General features: G+C 37.8%; 1 protein-coding gene across 1 annotated transcript in view; it reads left to right on the top strand.

The window, feature by feature from the left end:
- The window catches only part of c11.1 (maestro heat like repeat family protein c11.1), a 264,060-nt gene that overhangs the window by 144,999 nt on the left and 106,260 nt on the right, over positions 1-12,801 (top strand). Inside the window, exon 14 of the mRNA XM_068228566.1 lies at positions 5,909-6,184. Within this exon, the coding sequence (XP_068084667.1) occupies positions 5,909-6,184 (276 nt within the window). The remainder of the gene's footprint in view (positions 1-5,908; positions 6,185-12,801) is intronic.

The following is a 12,801-nucleotide window of genomic DNA, read 5'->3' as shown; positions in this document are numbered from 1 at the left end:
GATAGTAGGTTCGAACCCCACTGTCGGCAGCCCTGAAAATGGTTTTCCGTGGTTTCCCATTTTCACACCAGGCCAATGCTGGGGCTGTACCTTAATTAAGGCCATGGCCGCTTCCTTCCCACTCCTAGTCCTTTCCTGTCACATCGTCGCCGTAAGACCTATCAGTGTCGGCGCGACGTAAAACAACTAGCAAAAAAAAAACTACAGCCCCAATGGGCCTTCCACCTACCAAGCGACAGCTGCTCGGTCCGAAGGCCTGCAGATTACGAGGTGACGCATGATCATTGTGACGAATCCTCTCGGCTGTTATTCCTGGCTCTCTAGACCGGGATCGCCATCTAACCATCTAATAGTTCCTCAATTAAAGGTAATCGTAGAATGAGTGAACCTGGAACCAGCCCTCGTATGCAGGTAAAAATGCCTGACCTGGCTGGGAGTCAAACCCTGGCCCTCCAGGTGAAAGGCAGGCAAGTTAGACCGCTGGGCCGGCTTCAAACATTAATTATCGGTGCGCGGCTTAAAAATCTCGAAACTTTACATTCAGTTTTACCGGGGAAACTTCGTCAGTTTCCTCTGAAAACTTCTTTTTAAGTTCAGCAACTTCGATCAAAAATCTAATACCCGTAAAGCGAACCCAAACAACAATCGATCACAGGTAGTTTTTAATACTCTAATCTAATAAAATAAAGCAAATTGGATAGAAAAGCGCCCAACTTGATAGCAAAATCCCCCCCCCTTTTTTTTTCTTTCTTCTTCCATTGTAATTTGGTCTCCGGTATACTGTTTGTAGTCAGTTTATTGAAATCTTGTACCGCATAAATTAGGCCTGGATCGACTTTTAAAGGTTATGTTGAACTCGAGAATATGGTTTCGAATGTAAGTATCGATCCTAATATTCTTGAATGCATTATATTCAATTCTGCCCTTCACTAATCACAATCAAATTGGAAAGAGAAAATATATCATTAACACTTCCGAAATTATGGTTATTCACGACCTTGAGCTCAGCTGGAAAGCGTGCTCGCTGTACAAGTCGGTACGAGTGCGAAATGATACAAAGTTTTTTAAATGTAATGTGCGCAAATAAAACGACTGCGGTTTTTATAACATTTTAACACAAAAACATCAAATTCCCAGTCTTATATTAGGACCAAAATAGTAATAGGCAATCCCAAAACCTCCTATGGCTTTATGTATACAACATCTGTTCTGGTCTCGATAACATAATCGTATGAAAATCATTTTTCGTCCGTATTGAAAGTTTCATAAACTGTATATAGGATAATATCTTTTGTTTATTTCCACCTATTCAATACATTACAAGAAGTTGGCATTTACTTTAAAACATTATTCAGATGAGACATGTTTCGCCTCTCACTGTGAGGCATCTTCAGTCATTATCAAAAACCTTATTATTTTACCAGGCATCTGGTTAAAGATATTCAAAAATGTGTTTGATGATTATAAGAGAGGTAAGATTTACGTTAGTTATAAACATGTTCATGAAGTAACTAAAAATCAAATATATTGATAAAAACATATGTAGTTCTTTGTTGAATAGGACTTGTTTGATTCTAATATAGTAAGAGAAGGTGGCTTGAAGCCGTAGTCGTTAATAGATGTCTAATAGATAGTGGAAGGCATAAAATATCAGTTCTATGAGAATATACATTACATTCAAATGATACTAAAAACTAGTGGATTCAAAGGTAGTACATATAAAATGTTCAATGAAATAACTATAGATCTAATAAAATGATAAACACATATGTAGTTCTTTGTTAATTAGGACGTCGTAAGATTGTACGGCTTAAAGCCGTAGTCATTAATAGATGTCTAATACATAGTGGAAGGCATATCAAATCAGTACAATGAGAATATATAATACAAACAATTGATACATAAAAACTGGTAGATTCATAAGAGGTACATTTAAAAATGAAGGCGTCATGTGACTATAAAAGACAGTTGATGGCTTAAAGCCGTAGTCAAAGTTTGAAATGTAGGTCAATTAACTGCTAAATGTATGGTAAAAAGATATAAGTCAAAATATACAGCTTAGTATAAAAAATATGAAGGAAAAACATTCCAATTGCTTGACAAAAGTTACTTGACGTTGGCATGCGTATGTCCGTGATATTTATTGGTCAACATTTCGTAGGTTATTTTAGATTTATTCGGCAAGATTGCGTTGACAAGAAGTTCACCAGATGTTTATAGTTGGCCTAATTTGTAAAAAGAAAGTTGCAGAGATGATGATGGGTGGAAATTCTCAACGTTGGTATGGTTTTTTTGACGTGAAGGTTGGAGAGCTGTTGTGTTCTTCTTCGATGACAATATATTTTATAAAACGTTGATTGTAAATAATTTATACTATTGAAGAGTATTATGGAAGTTTGGTGAAGCTGTTGAATTATTGTTGTTATAGAATGGTTCTGAAATGAAGAAAAAACTGTAGTTAATTTTGACGAAAATGAAAGAAAACATGGGAAGGTTTTGTTTAAGTGTTGTTAGTGAGAAAATGTTGGTGCTTACCTATGGCGTTGTAGGCCCATTTAACAAGCTGTGTGAGGCGCTATTAGGATACTAATGGTCACTAACGGTTTTTACTCCTTGTGTTGTACGTATGTCGTCTGGCTAGAGGGGGGTGGGTAGGAGGGGGCGGAGTTGTAGGCTTGTGATTCGTGAACGGGAGGGAGTTGTGAATGGTAGGGGAATAATGTTTTAAATGAATAATGTTTTAAAGTAAATGCCAACTTCTTGTAATGTATTGAATAGGTGGAAATAAACAAAAGATATTATCCTATATACAGTTTAACATAATCGTATACGATAATATTACAATACTAAATTTGTGTTACTTAAGAAGGAGCAGCTTCAGTTCCTGCCTGAAAGCCCAGTGACTATGCAGTGCCCTGAGGGAAGTGCCAAAAACCTGTTCGGCGATACACTCGAAAAAAGTAACATGTAACCCTGGACAATAAATATAGGGCCTAGACGTTTTGCAAGTACGAACATTTGACGAAACTCGTTCCGTCTTCAAGTAGAGCTGTCAAAATGAGCTCTGTCTCCTTCCAATTGTTGTGGACACTCTCTGCTTTATGATTTCCGAGGATTCTCTAAACAGTACCACCTGAATGCGATGCTAAGATGGTCCCTTATGCAAGTTCACCGCCGATCGCTTTTCCAGTACGGTACAGTACTTCCTCAAATTACCGCAATGACGGGACGTTAACACAAAGATCCGTAAGTATGCCGTAGCCGACCTTTTGTGGGATACAGTTTCTTGAAAAAAATGCGCAATCGAGGATTTAGCATTGATGGTTGATCCGGGAAATTGTTTCTTCGAGGAATGGATAGTGCGGGATTTTTACAACATTTAATTAGGATGCTCGCGGGACCACGTAATTTGAACGAATAATACGGGAAAATGTAGTTTCTGGGTACATATAATCGAGGTTCTACTGTAGTTCACTAGTCTTCCGTTATTTATCATATCAAAAGCCATGGGTTGGTCAATAGCGATACAGTCAGTTGACCTGAATCTAAAATATCTGCTATATCTTGCTGGAATCCTATAAGTTGAGCCTCACTGGAATAACCTTTTTTAAATACGAACTACCTTTTATTAAGCCTGTTAGTAATTTTGCAAACGCGTCTAATATAATCAGAAATAATGTTTTCCTAGAGCTTACTTGCAACACGTTTCAAGCTGACTGACCGGTAATTATACACTTTATGTTTATCACCCTTTCTTTTGTACACTGGGGCTGCTATAGCAACTTTCCATTCATTTGGGATAGCTCCTTCATGCAAACAGTAATCACATGAGTACTTCAGGTGTGGTACTATATCCGAACCCATTGCCTTGCAGACTCAAAGTTTGTAGTGTATATTTAACCCGACAGCGTGGAGTGTTGTGTAGCACATGTCATGCAGTAGCCATCTGCTGCTGTGGAGTGATGTGTCTGACAGGCATTGTGCCGCATCTGCATTGCCATTCCATCTTGTGAGTTTCCTTCAAACTATGTCCAAGGTATCTTCACAGCCATGTAGATAAAGCTTCATTCTTTTGTTTCATACATCTATCGATTCATTTGAACGATTTTTCACCTCGTTAACTATGTGTAAAATTCATCGACTATTTGCTCGTGTACTTTTCCCGCAGTGGCGTCAGTAAACAAGAATAATATTTTAGTGATTTTATATAAGGCATATTAAATGAATGTTTTAGTAATTATGAGGTTGTTGTTATTTCCTTTATATTCCAGGTGGAACATAGGGTCTTGACGAAATTTCTCCAGCTTGTTCTATCTGCTGCCAATGCTTTCACCTCCCTCCATGTCTTGTTAACTCCAGCAATCTCCTTGTCTGTGGTTCTCTTCCAGGTAATCCTTGGTCTGCCTTGCCTGCGACTGCCTTGTGGATTCCAACTCAATGCCTGCCTTGTGATACTTTCTTGTGGTCTTCTCAGGGTGTGCCCGATCCATCTCCATTTTCTTCTCATTATCTGTTCCTGTATGGGACTTTGACTTGTGGCCTCCCAAAGGTCTTTGTTTGAGATGGTTTTTGGCCACCATATTCTCATAATGTACCTCAAACACCGATTTATAAAAGTCTGTAACCTTGTGGTAATGTCTTTGGTCACTTTCCAGGTCTCACTTCCATACAGTAAGTAGTTATAATTATAGCGATAATTCTGATGACATTGCTGTTGATATTGCCGAATTAGACCATGATGAGGCTGAAATGATACAGATGAGACTGTTATTTCTGACACTTCCAGCTAGATGTGGTAGTGCTGCATGTAAATTTTACTGGAATGACATTGTAATTATGTAAGAAATAAATATTTTGTAAGGTATTTTCACCCCAAGGTTTAGCTCTAAATGTCGTGAAACCAGTAGTCTTTCAAACTTTTTTTATCACTTGAACTCGTCCAGCTGAGTGTAACAGAAACAAATCACTACACTTAGCGGTACATAAAGTCCCAAGGAATGTTATTTCCACTTCGATCTAGGGTAAGGGAATTGATTCCGGTCAATCTAAATGAGATTTATGTTACCTTAGTACTCTTCATGTTGATGGGAATAGTAGGTTTCAGAAACTACATTTTAGGTCTTACTCTCAAAAAATTGTACCATTGTCACGCCCCTTATTTCATTCATATCTGTAGACAAATTTGAATCCATATGCTAATTACCTCACTTCAATGACAACGAGACTAAACACACTGTATATGGTGGAGCAGAAAAGCTATTTCCAATATAATCAAAATTGGTTGGAAATTAACAGAGATATGGTATCAACAGTTTGGTGCACAGGTATGCTAGCCTTTAAATGCCCAGTGAAAGCTCCTCCCACATCTAGTGAAGGCTAGATTTTTAAATGCTTCCTCTCAGAAGGGTTAAGTGCAATATTTGTGCATTGTATAGTGCATATTTTTGGATGTTTAATGAATATAATTCTCAGCACTATGTAGAAGAGAATTTAATTCATATTATGTATTGCTGCTATACTCGTCATATCACTGCAGTGTGTAAGTATTAAGTGTTACAGCCTTATGCCTGCCAGTTTGTTGGCCTAAGCAGAATTCCTGAATCTCAGTTTTTCCAAAGCCTATTAGGAGGATTGATTAATTTGGGTTATGATAGTGAGAAACATTATCACTGGTTTCTCAGTAAGGTGGCTGCAGCCAGTTGTGAGAGCTTTGAGATGAATCGTCTCCTTCATGTGGTTCAGATTCCACATAAAACTGGAGATCTTGTGACTATGATTTAGAATATCTTCTGATGAAATTCACTGTTTTGCCCCTTCCCCCATCCTTCCCCCACCCTGCCCCTTTCCCCCCTTAAAGTTAACTTCTTATATACAATCACGTAATCACAGTTTGATGAAATCATTCCAGGCCTGTTCACGTGCAGTCGGAATTTGTGCACGCCACCACGTAGACATGGTGTTGCAGAAATTGGAGGCTCTGCGAAAGGATGAACTGTCTCGTAAGTCATCACGGCTCCTCAGCTTTATGAAGGATGTGAAACACGAGGGGGAATTGGATCGTGTCCGGCTTACATTATTACTCTGCTATGGTGAAGTGGCTCTGGAAGCACCGGGGACAGAACTACTGCCACGTCTTGAACATGCTGTTACTGAGTGGGTGCTGCATCAGTTGAATGTGGGCAAGGTGAGTTAGGTTATATTGTTTATTTTGCATGCTAAAACGTGATGCACATAAGTAAAATTAATGAACTATAGAATATCATTCAGTCGTCGTCGTCGTCGTCGTCGTCGTCATCATCATCATCATCATCATCATCATCATCATCATCATCATTGTGATCATGATCATCAGTGAGTTCAGTCATTATATTATGATGTGGCCTCCTAAAGTCTGTGAGCAAGATATTTGACCACCTCGTTAAAGACGTTTCTGCAGTGGACAACAAAAATGAACGTGTTAAGCGAGAAAATGTACTACTGAATATATGAATAAAAACTATCTAACAGGGATATGTAAACACTAGACATGTTTCTTATCAACATGAGGGCATTTACATTTACGTTGTGTATCCGCAGGTACAGTAAAAACTACATCTACCATTTCTAAAGATGAGAGGAAAGTATTAAAAGGTGTGAAAACCACAAGAGAACAAATATGAAAACCTTTTCTGCTGGGGCTTATAAAATAACAAGTGCATTGAAAGGTGTGAAAAACACCAAACAACAAATATGAAAACGTATGCATGGGGACAAATAAAAACATTCAGGTATTGTTGCAGATCACACTCTTTCTAAAATAAATATTAGTAGAAGCCTTTTATATCAGAGCAGTTGGTTATTAAACATTATTTTCTGGTCACACTCTTTAACAGTGAATTGGAGGTTACACTCCAGCATGTGTGACTGATAGAAATCAGGAGGAATGACTTGGACCACCATTTTGAAAAACTTTGACCAAGTCGAATGATCAGGTTGAAAAGCGAAGGTATGAGTTCTGCGCACTTAAAGATGCGGACACCAGTCCACTTTCTGAAAGATTTTAATTTCGTCTTCATTAGTACGGAATTTAACGACTTTCTCCGTATCCATAACTAGGCTATCACAAGAGAAATGTGCACCCCGCTAGTCATTTTCACATGATTATGTCCCTAATCCAGATATAGACTGCCGTATCACATGACTAAACTTCACTGTACCACCCAACACAAAATAAATTTCTAACTTTTGAATGAAATGCAAAATAAAAACACAAATAGGCTCACTTTTTCCGTAATCACGCAACTGTGGCGACTGCTCTTACCCGAGTTGGAAATCACGGTTTCTTTCACAAGGGATGGCCAACACTTTCAGGGCTAGAAAAAATGTGATCGTACTCATAGTAAGCGGTAATATAAAAAATTTGTGATGCGATAGGTATGTTCCTAATCCAGCTATAGGCTACCGTATCAAGCGACAAATATTTACTACATTTCACTGTACCAGTCAACACAAAATAAATTTCTAACTTCTGAATGCAATGCAAAATAAAAGCACAAATAGACTCACCGTGTTATTCAGCAATCTTGCTGCTAACCAGCAAGCAAAACTGAACATTCCTGAGGCTAACGGCTTGCTCCTCGAAGGTGCAACTTATCCTATGAAGTTCAGAAATTTAAGGTCTTTTTCTTTAATCACGCAACTGTGGTGACGGATCTTACCCGAGTTCGAAATCATGTTTGTTTTGCAAAGGATGACAAAGAACATTTTCAGGGCTATGAAAAATGTGATCGTACTGAGTGGTAGTAGTGAAAATTCGTGACGTGATAAGCAAGATTTTTATATAGATTTAATACGATGATAATCAGAACTTTGAGTTTATGACGTGCTAAGCGGGAAAATGTGTTAATGAGGAATGCACTAACGAGGCTTCACTGTAGTTGTTTCCAGGTAGTATGGTCTTGGGCAATTCTCTGCTAATAAACTCCAGTAGTTCTCCATAAGTTCTTTTGCCATTGGTCCAATGGGCTTCCTCTTGGCCTCTGATATTCTCTAGGACTCCACTCCAGAACAACTTTTTTTCATTGACAGTCCTTCCTATGAGCCACATGTCCAGCCCATTGCCATTTCAGTGTTGCCACCCTTTGAACGACGTCAGTAACCTTAGTAACTGAATACCGTATTTATGCGAATAATGCCCGCACCCTAACTTTAGGAAGGCTCATTAAAAATTTAAATGCCAATATTGACGCAAATAAAACTCGCACCCTTATTTCGTGCCTCAAATTTTTAAAAAACTATGTGGGGATTATTCGCGTAAATACGGTATAACTTTCTATCTCTTTGTAAGAAATTCAGCATTGATATTTCCATGCCTCTTTGACGTATTCTATGTTTTTGTTTGATAAATTTGTTCAGTGTCTGAGTCTCACATTCATTTAGTACAGGGAGGATACACTGATAAAAATCCATTCTCTTCAAGTCTACTGAACTTTTTTATTTAAAAGACATCTGAATACCTTCCATACGCTTTCCAGCTCAGCTTGATGCGGTACTATATTTCTGGTGTCAGATCCTCCTTCATGTTGATGAGTTGACTGAGATAGGTGTATTCACTGACATGTTCTAGTAGGATGTTTTCCACATGTACGGTTCCTGCTGTGACCCATCTATTACCCATAATTTTTGTTTTTGAAAGGGTTATGATGAAGGCCAATTCTTTCCATTCATGCCAAGAAGTATGCTTTCCTCAGTTTCCCAATTTATATTCTATGATTCTGAGGTTGTTTTTAGGTATAAAATAAGTAATGGAAAGTAAGTTCAATGCGGTCCATAGGCGGCCAAATTTGGAAACAAGAAGAAGTAATGGAAAGGAATACACTAGTTATATAAATATAGGAACATATAAGAGGATAAACACAATCATGGTTAGTGTAGGAATGAGGAGCAGTGGAATGTGGAAGCAAGGACAAGGACGAAGACTCATCTGACTTCTTTAAGTCTGAAGGTCACTTAGAACCTAAGCCTAATCCTAGAGCTTTTAGACTGCAAGATACAGGCTTGAAGTAACATTGAATGTACAGTAGTGCACAAAACGGCTTCAAAACTGTTTGCCATGTTTCAGTGGAATGGAAGAAAATACCTGCAAATATCTAACGAAACATAGTGGAAAGTAGTCTCACAAGGGTAGAGGCTATGATAGCAGCAAAGGTGGAACTATGTTATACTAACACCATAGCAGCTGCATTTAAGCCATTGCCCAAGGATGTCTGGTCCTTAACCCTCAGCGGACAACTGTCGGGCATTTCCCGACATCCTAGTTTCCTGTTCTGGACGTATGTCGGGATATACCCGCCGGCTGTTTCCACGGTAAATATGTACGCATGTGAAGCAATTATGCGTCCTGCTGCTATCTGTAGTTATTGTATAGAAATTTCAGCAATGTTACAGCCTTCTGGATGTGTTAAAGCTTTGTTTAACAAGTTTTACAGGTAAATAAAGAACGAGCTGTTGTTTATATTAGTCAGCTGTAAAAATGGTGGCGCATAGACAGGGTAGTGCTACTTCGTCTGTTAAAGCTCGATGTTGAATGAAATTGACAGCAGTGATGACGAATTATGTTTTGGACAGTGAGTTTGGTGTTTTGGAGACGATGATGATAATTCTATTGAAATGGAATTAGTTGAAAGCAAGAATAAAAGCAATATAAATAGTAGTGAACCAGACAGTGGTTGGAGAGTTTATCGTCCAGCTGATCCGAACTTTGTAAAGAAACCGCACAGTTTGATTAGTGGTTTCTCACCTCCCACAGGTAAGAAACCATCTACTCCCGTTGAATTTTTATGGAAGAATTGTTACAACAAATTGTTGATGAGACTAACCGTTATGCAAGAGAAAAGTTACAAACGAATACACCATTGAGGGAGAGGAGCATCTGGGCTAATTGGACTGAAATGAGGGCTTTTCTTGCTGTGGTACTCAATATGGGAATGAAGTCTAAACCAGATATAAAAGATTATTTTGCTGAAGATTAGGTAGACAAATGCTCATTTTTCAAAAATGTGTTTTCCAGAGACGGTTTTCTAACCATTTTTTAGATGTTTCATGTGTGCCCTCCTGGTCCTGCTGCCGAACCAGGGGTGACAAAATACATAATGTAGTGGACTATTTGGAAGGGAAATTTAGAGAGTATTATGTTCCAGGGCATAATATTTCTATAGATGAAAGCATGGTGGGCTTCAGAGGACGCATCATTTTCAAGTGTTACAATCCGCAGAAACCGATTAAGTGGGGACTGCGCATATTTGTAGCAGCAGATTCAAAGACAGCATTTATGTGCTCATTCATTCCATACTACGGTGCTCCCACAAAAAATGCACTAACATATCTGAATCATCCGTTTACAACAAGAATTGTTCTTTAGTAATGCCAACAGATGCTTCACAATATCAATGGTAATGCTGGCTTCCACATCTACACTGACAGATTGTATACCAGTTGTGATCTGGCACAGGAACTGCTTAAATTAGGGTTTCACATAACGCGAACAGTGAATACAAACAGGAAAGGATTGCCAACTCAAATGTAATCAGTGGCTTTGAAGAAGATGAAAAAGCATGATGATGTGGTATTCAGGAAGGAGGATAAAATGGTTGCTCTTTCATGGAAGGACAAAAGGACTGTATCAATGTTGAGTACATGGCACAACATCAGAATGCAGCAATACACACCTAAAAGTAGGAAGAATGTTGATCCTATTCTGAAACCTGTAATGATTTGTGATTACACTGACCATATGGGAGGAGTAGACATATCCGATCACTATACGTCAACATATAATTTTGGGAAGAAATCTTATAAATGGTTGCATAAACTGATGCAAGTGTAATGGACGAGTATAACTTGGACACAATTCTCTAACCCATGGGTAAATAATGGAAATATCGAGCTCGATAATAATAATAATAATTATTATTATGTTCATTATGATGACTTATGAGGTGTGGCTATGAAATTGTTTACATCTGTTATTATTATTATTATTATTATTATTATTATTATTATTATTATTATTATTATTATTATTATTATTATTATTATTATTATTATTATTATTGTTATTGTTATTGTTATTATTATTATTATTATTATTATTATTATTATTATTATTATTATTATTATTATTTATGTAGTTATGTTCGGACTTTATTTGGTATAAATCGTGTGTTGTATGTGAGGTTATGTTACGACACGTTTGCTTGTATGTATATTGATAAGAGTTTATTTGATGTAAGAACACTTAATTAATAGTATATAATTTATTATTACCTGTTTGTATGATGTATAAATCCAATGTAATGTTGTGCAACATACTGTAATAGTCCAGAATAACACACTTTGTCACTAGAGGTTAATCGAACATTCGATCCATTGGTAAATAGACTATTGGAGACTCTCAAAATTATCACTCAATCAATCAATCAATCAATACTGATCTGCATTTAGGGCAGTCGCCCAGGTGGCAGATTCCCTATCTGTTGCTTTCCTAGCCTTTTCCGAAATGATTTCAAAGAAATAGGAAATTTATTGAACATCTCCCTTGGTAAGTTATTCCAATCCCTAACTCCCCTTCCTATAAATGAATATTTGCCCCAGTTTGTCCTCTTGAATTCCAACTTTATCTTCATATTGTGATCTTTCCTACTTTTATAGACGCCATTCAAATCTATTCGTCTACTAATGTCATTCCACGCCATCTCTCCGCTGACAGCTCGGAACATACCACTTAGTCGAGCAGCTCTTCTTCTTTCTCTCAATTCTTCCCAACCCAAACATTGCAACATTTTTGTAACGCTACTCTTTTGTCGGAAATCACCCAGAACAAATCGAGCTGCTTTTCTTTGGATTTTTTTCCAGTTCTTGAATCAGGTAATCCTGGTGAGAGTCCCATACACTGGAACCATACTCTAGTTGGGGTCTTACCAGAGACTTATATGCACTCTCCTTTACATCCTTACTACAACCCCTAAACAGCCTCATAACCATGTGCAGAGATCGGTACCCTTTATTTACAATCCCATTTATGTGATTACCCCAGTGAAGATCTTTCCTTATATGAACACCTAGATACTTACAATGATCCCCAAAAGGAACTTTCACCCCATCAACGCAGTAATTAAAACTGAGAGGACTTTTCCTATTTGTAAAACTCACAACCTGACTTTTAGCCCCATTTATCAACATACCATTGCCTGCTGTCCATCTCACAATATTTTCGAGGTCACGTTGCAGTTGCTCACAATCTTGTAACTTATTTATCACTCTATATAGAATAACATCATCCGCAAAAAGCCTTAGTTCCGATTCCACTCCTTTACTCATATCATTTATATATATAAGAAAACATAAAGGTCCGATAAGACTGCCCTGAGGAACTCCCCTCTCAACTATTACAGGGTCAGACAAAGCTTCACCTACTCTAACTCTCTGAGATCTATTTTCTAGAAATATAGCAACCCATTCAGTCACTCTTTTGTCCAGTCCAATTGCACTCATTTTTGCCAGTAGTCTCCCATGATCCACCCTATCAAATGCTTTAGACATGTCAATCGCGATACAGTCCATTTGACCTCCAGAATCCAAGATATCTGCTATATCTTGCTGGAATCCTACAAGTTGAGCTTCAGTGGAATAACCTTTCCTAAAACCGAATTGCCTTCTATCGAACCAGTTATTAATTTCACAAACATGTCTAATATAATCAGAAAGAATGCCTTCCCAAAGCTTACATACAATGCATGTCAAACTTACTGGCCTGTAATTTTC

Source organism: Anabrus simplex, chromosome 7 (genome assembly GCF_040414725.1).
Source record: "Anabrus simplex isolate iqAnaSimp1 chromosome 7, ASM4041472v1, whole genome shotgun sequence".
Lineage (NCBI taxonomy): Eukaryota > Metazoa > Arthropoda > Insecta > Orthoptera > Tettigoniidae > Anabrus > Anabrus simplex.
The sequence above is the reverse complement of the archived record's forward strand: the minus strand, read 5'-3'. Positions and strand labels throughout refer to the sequence as shown.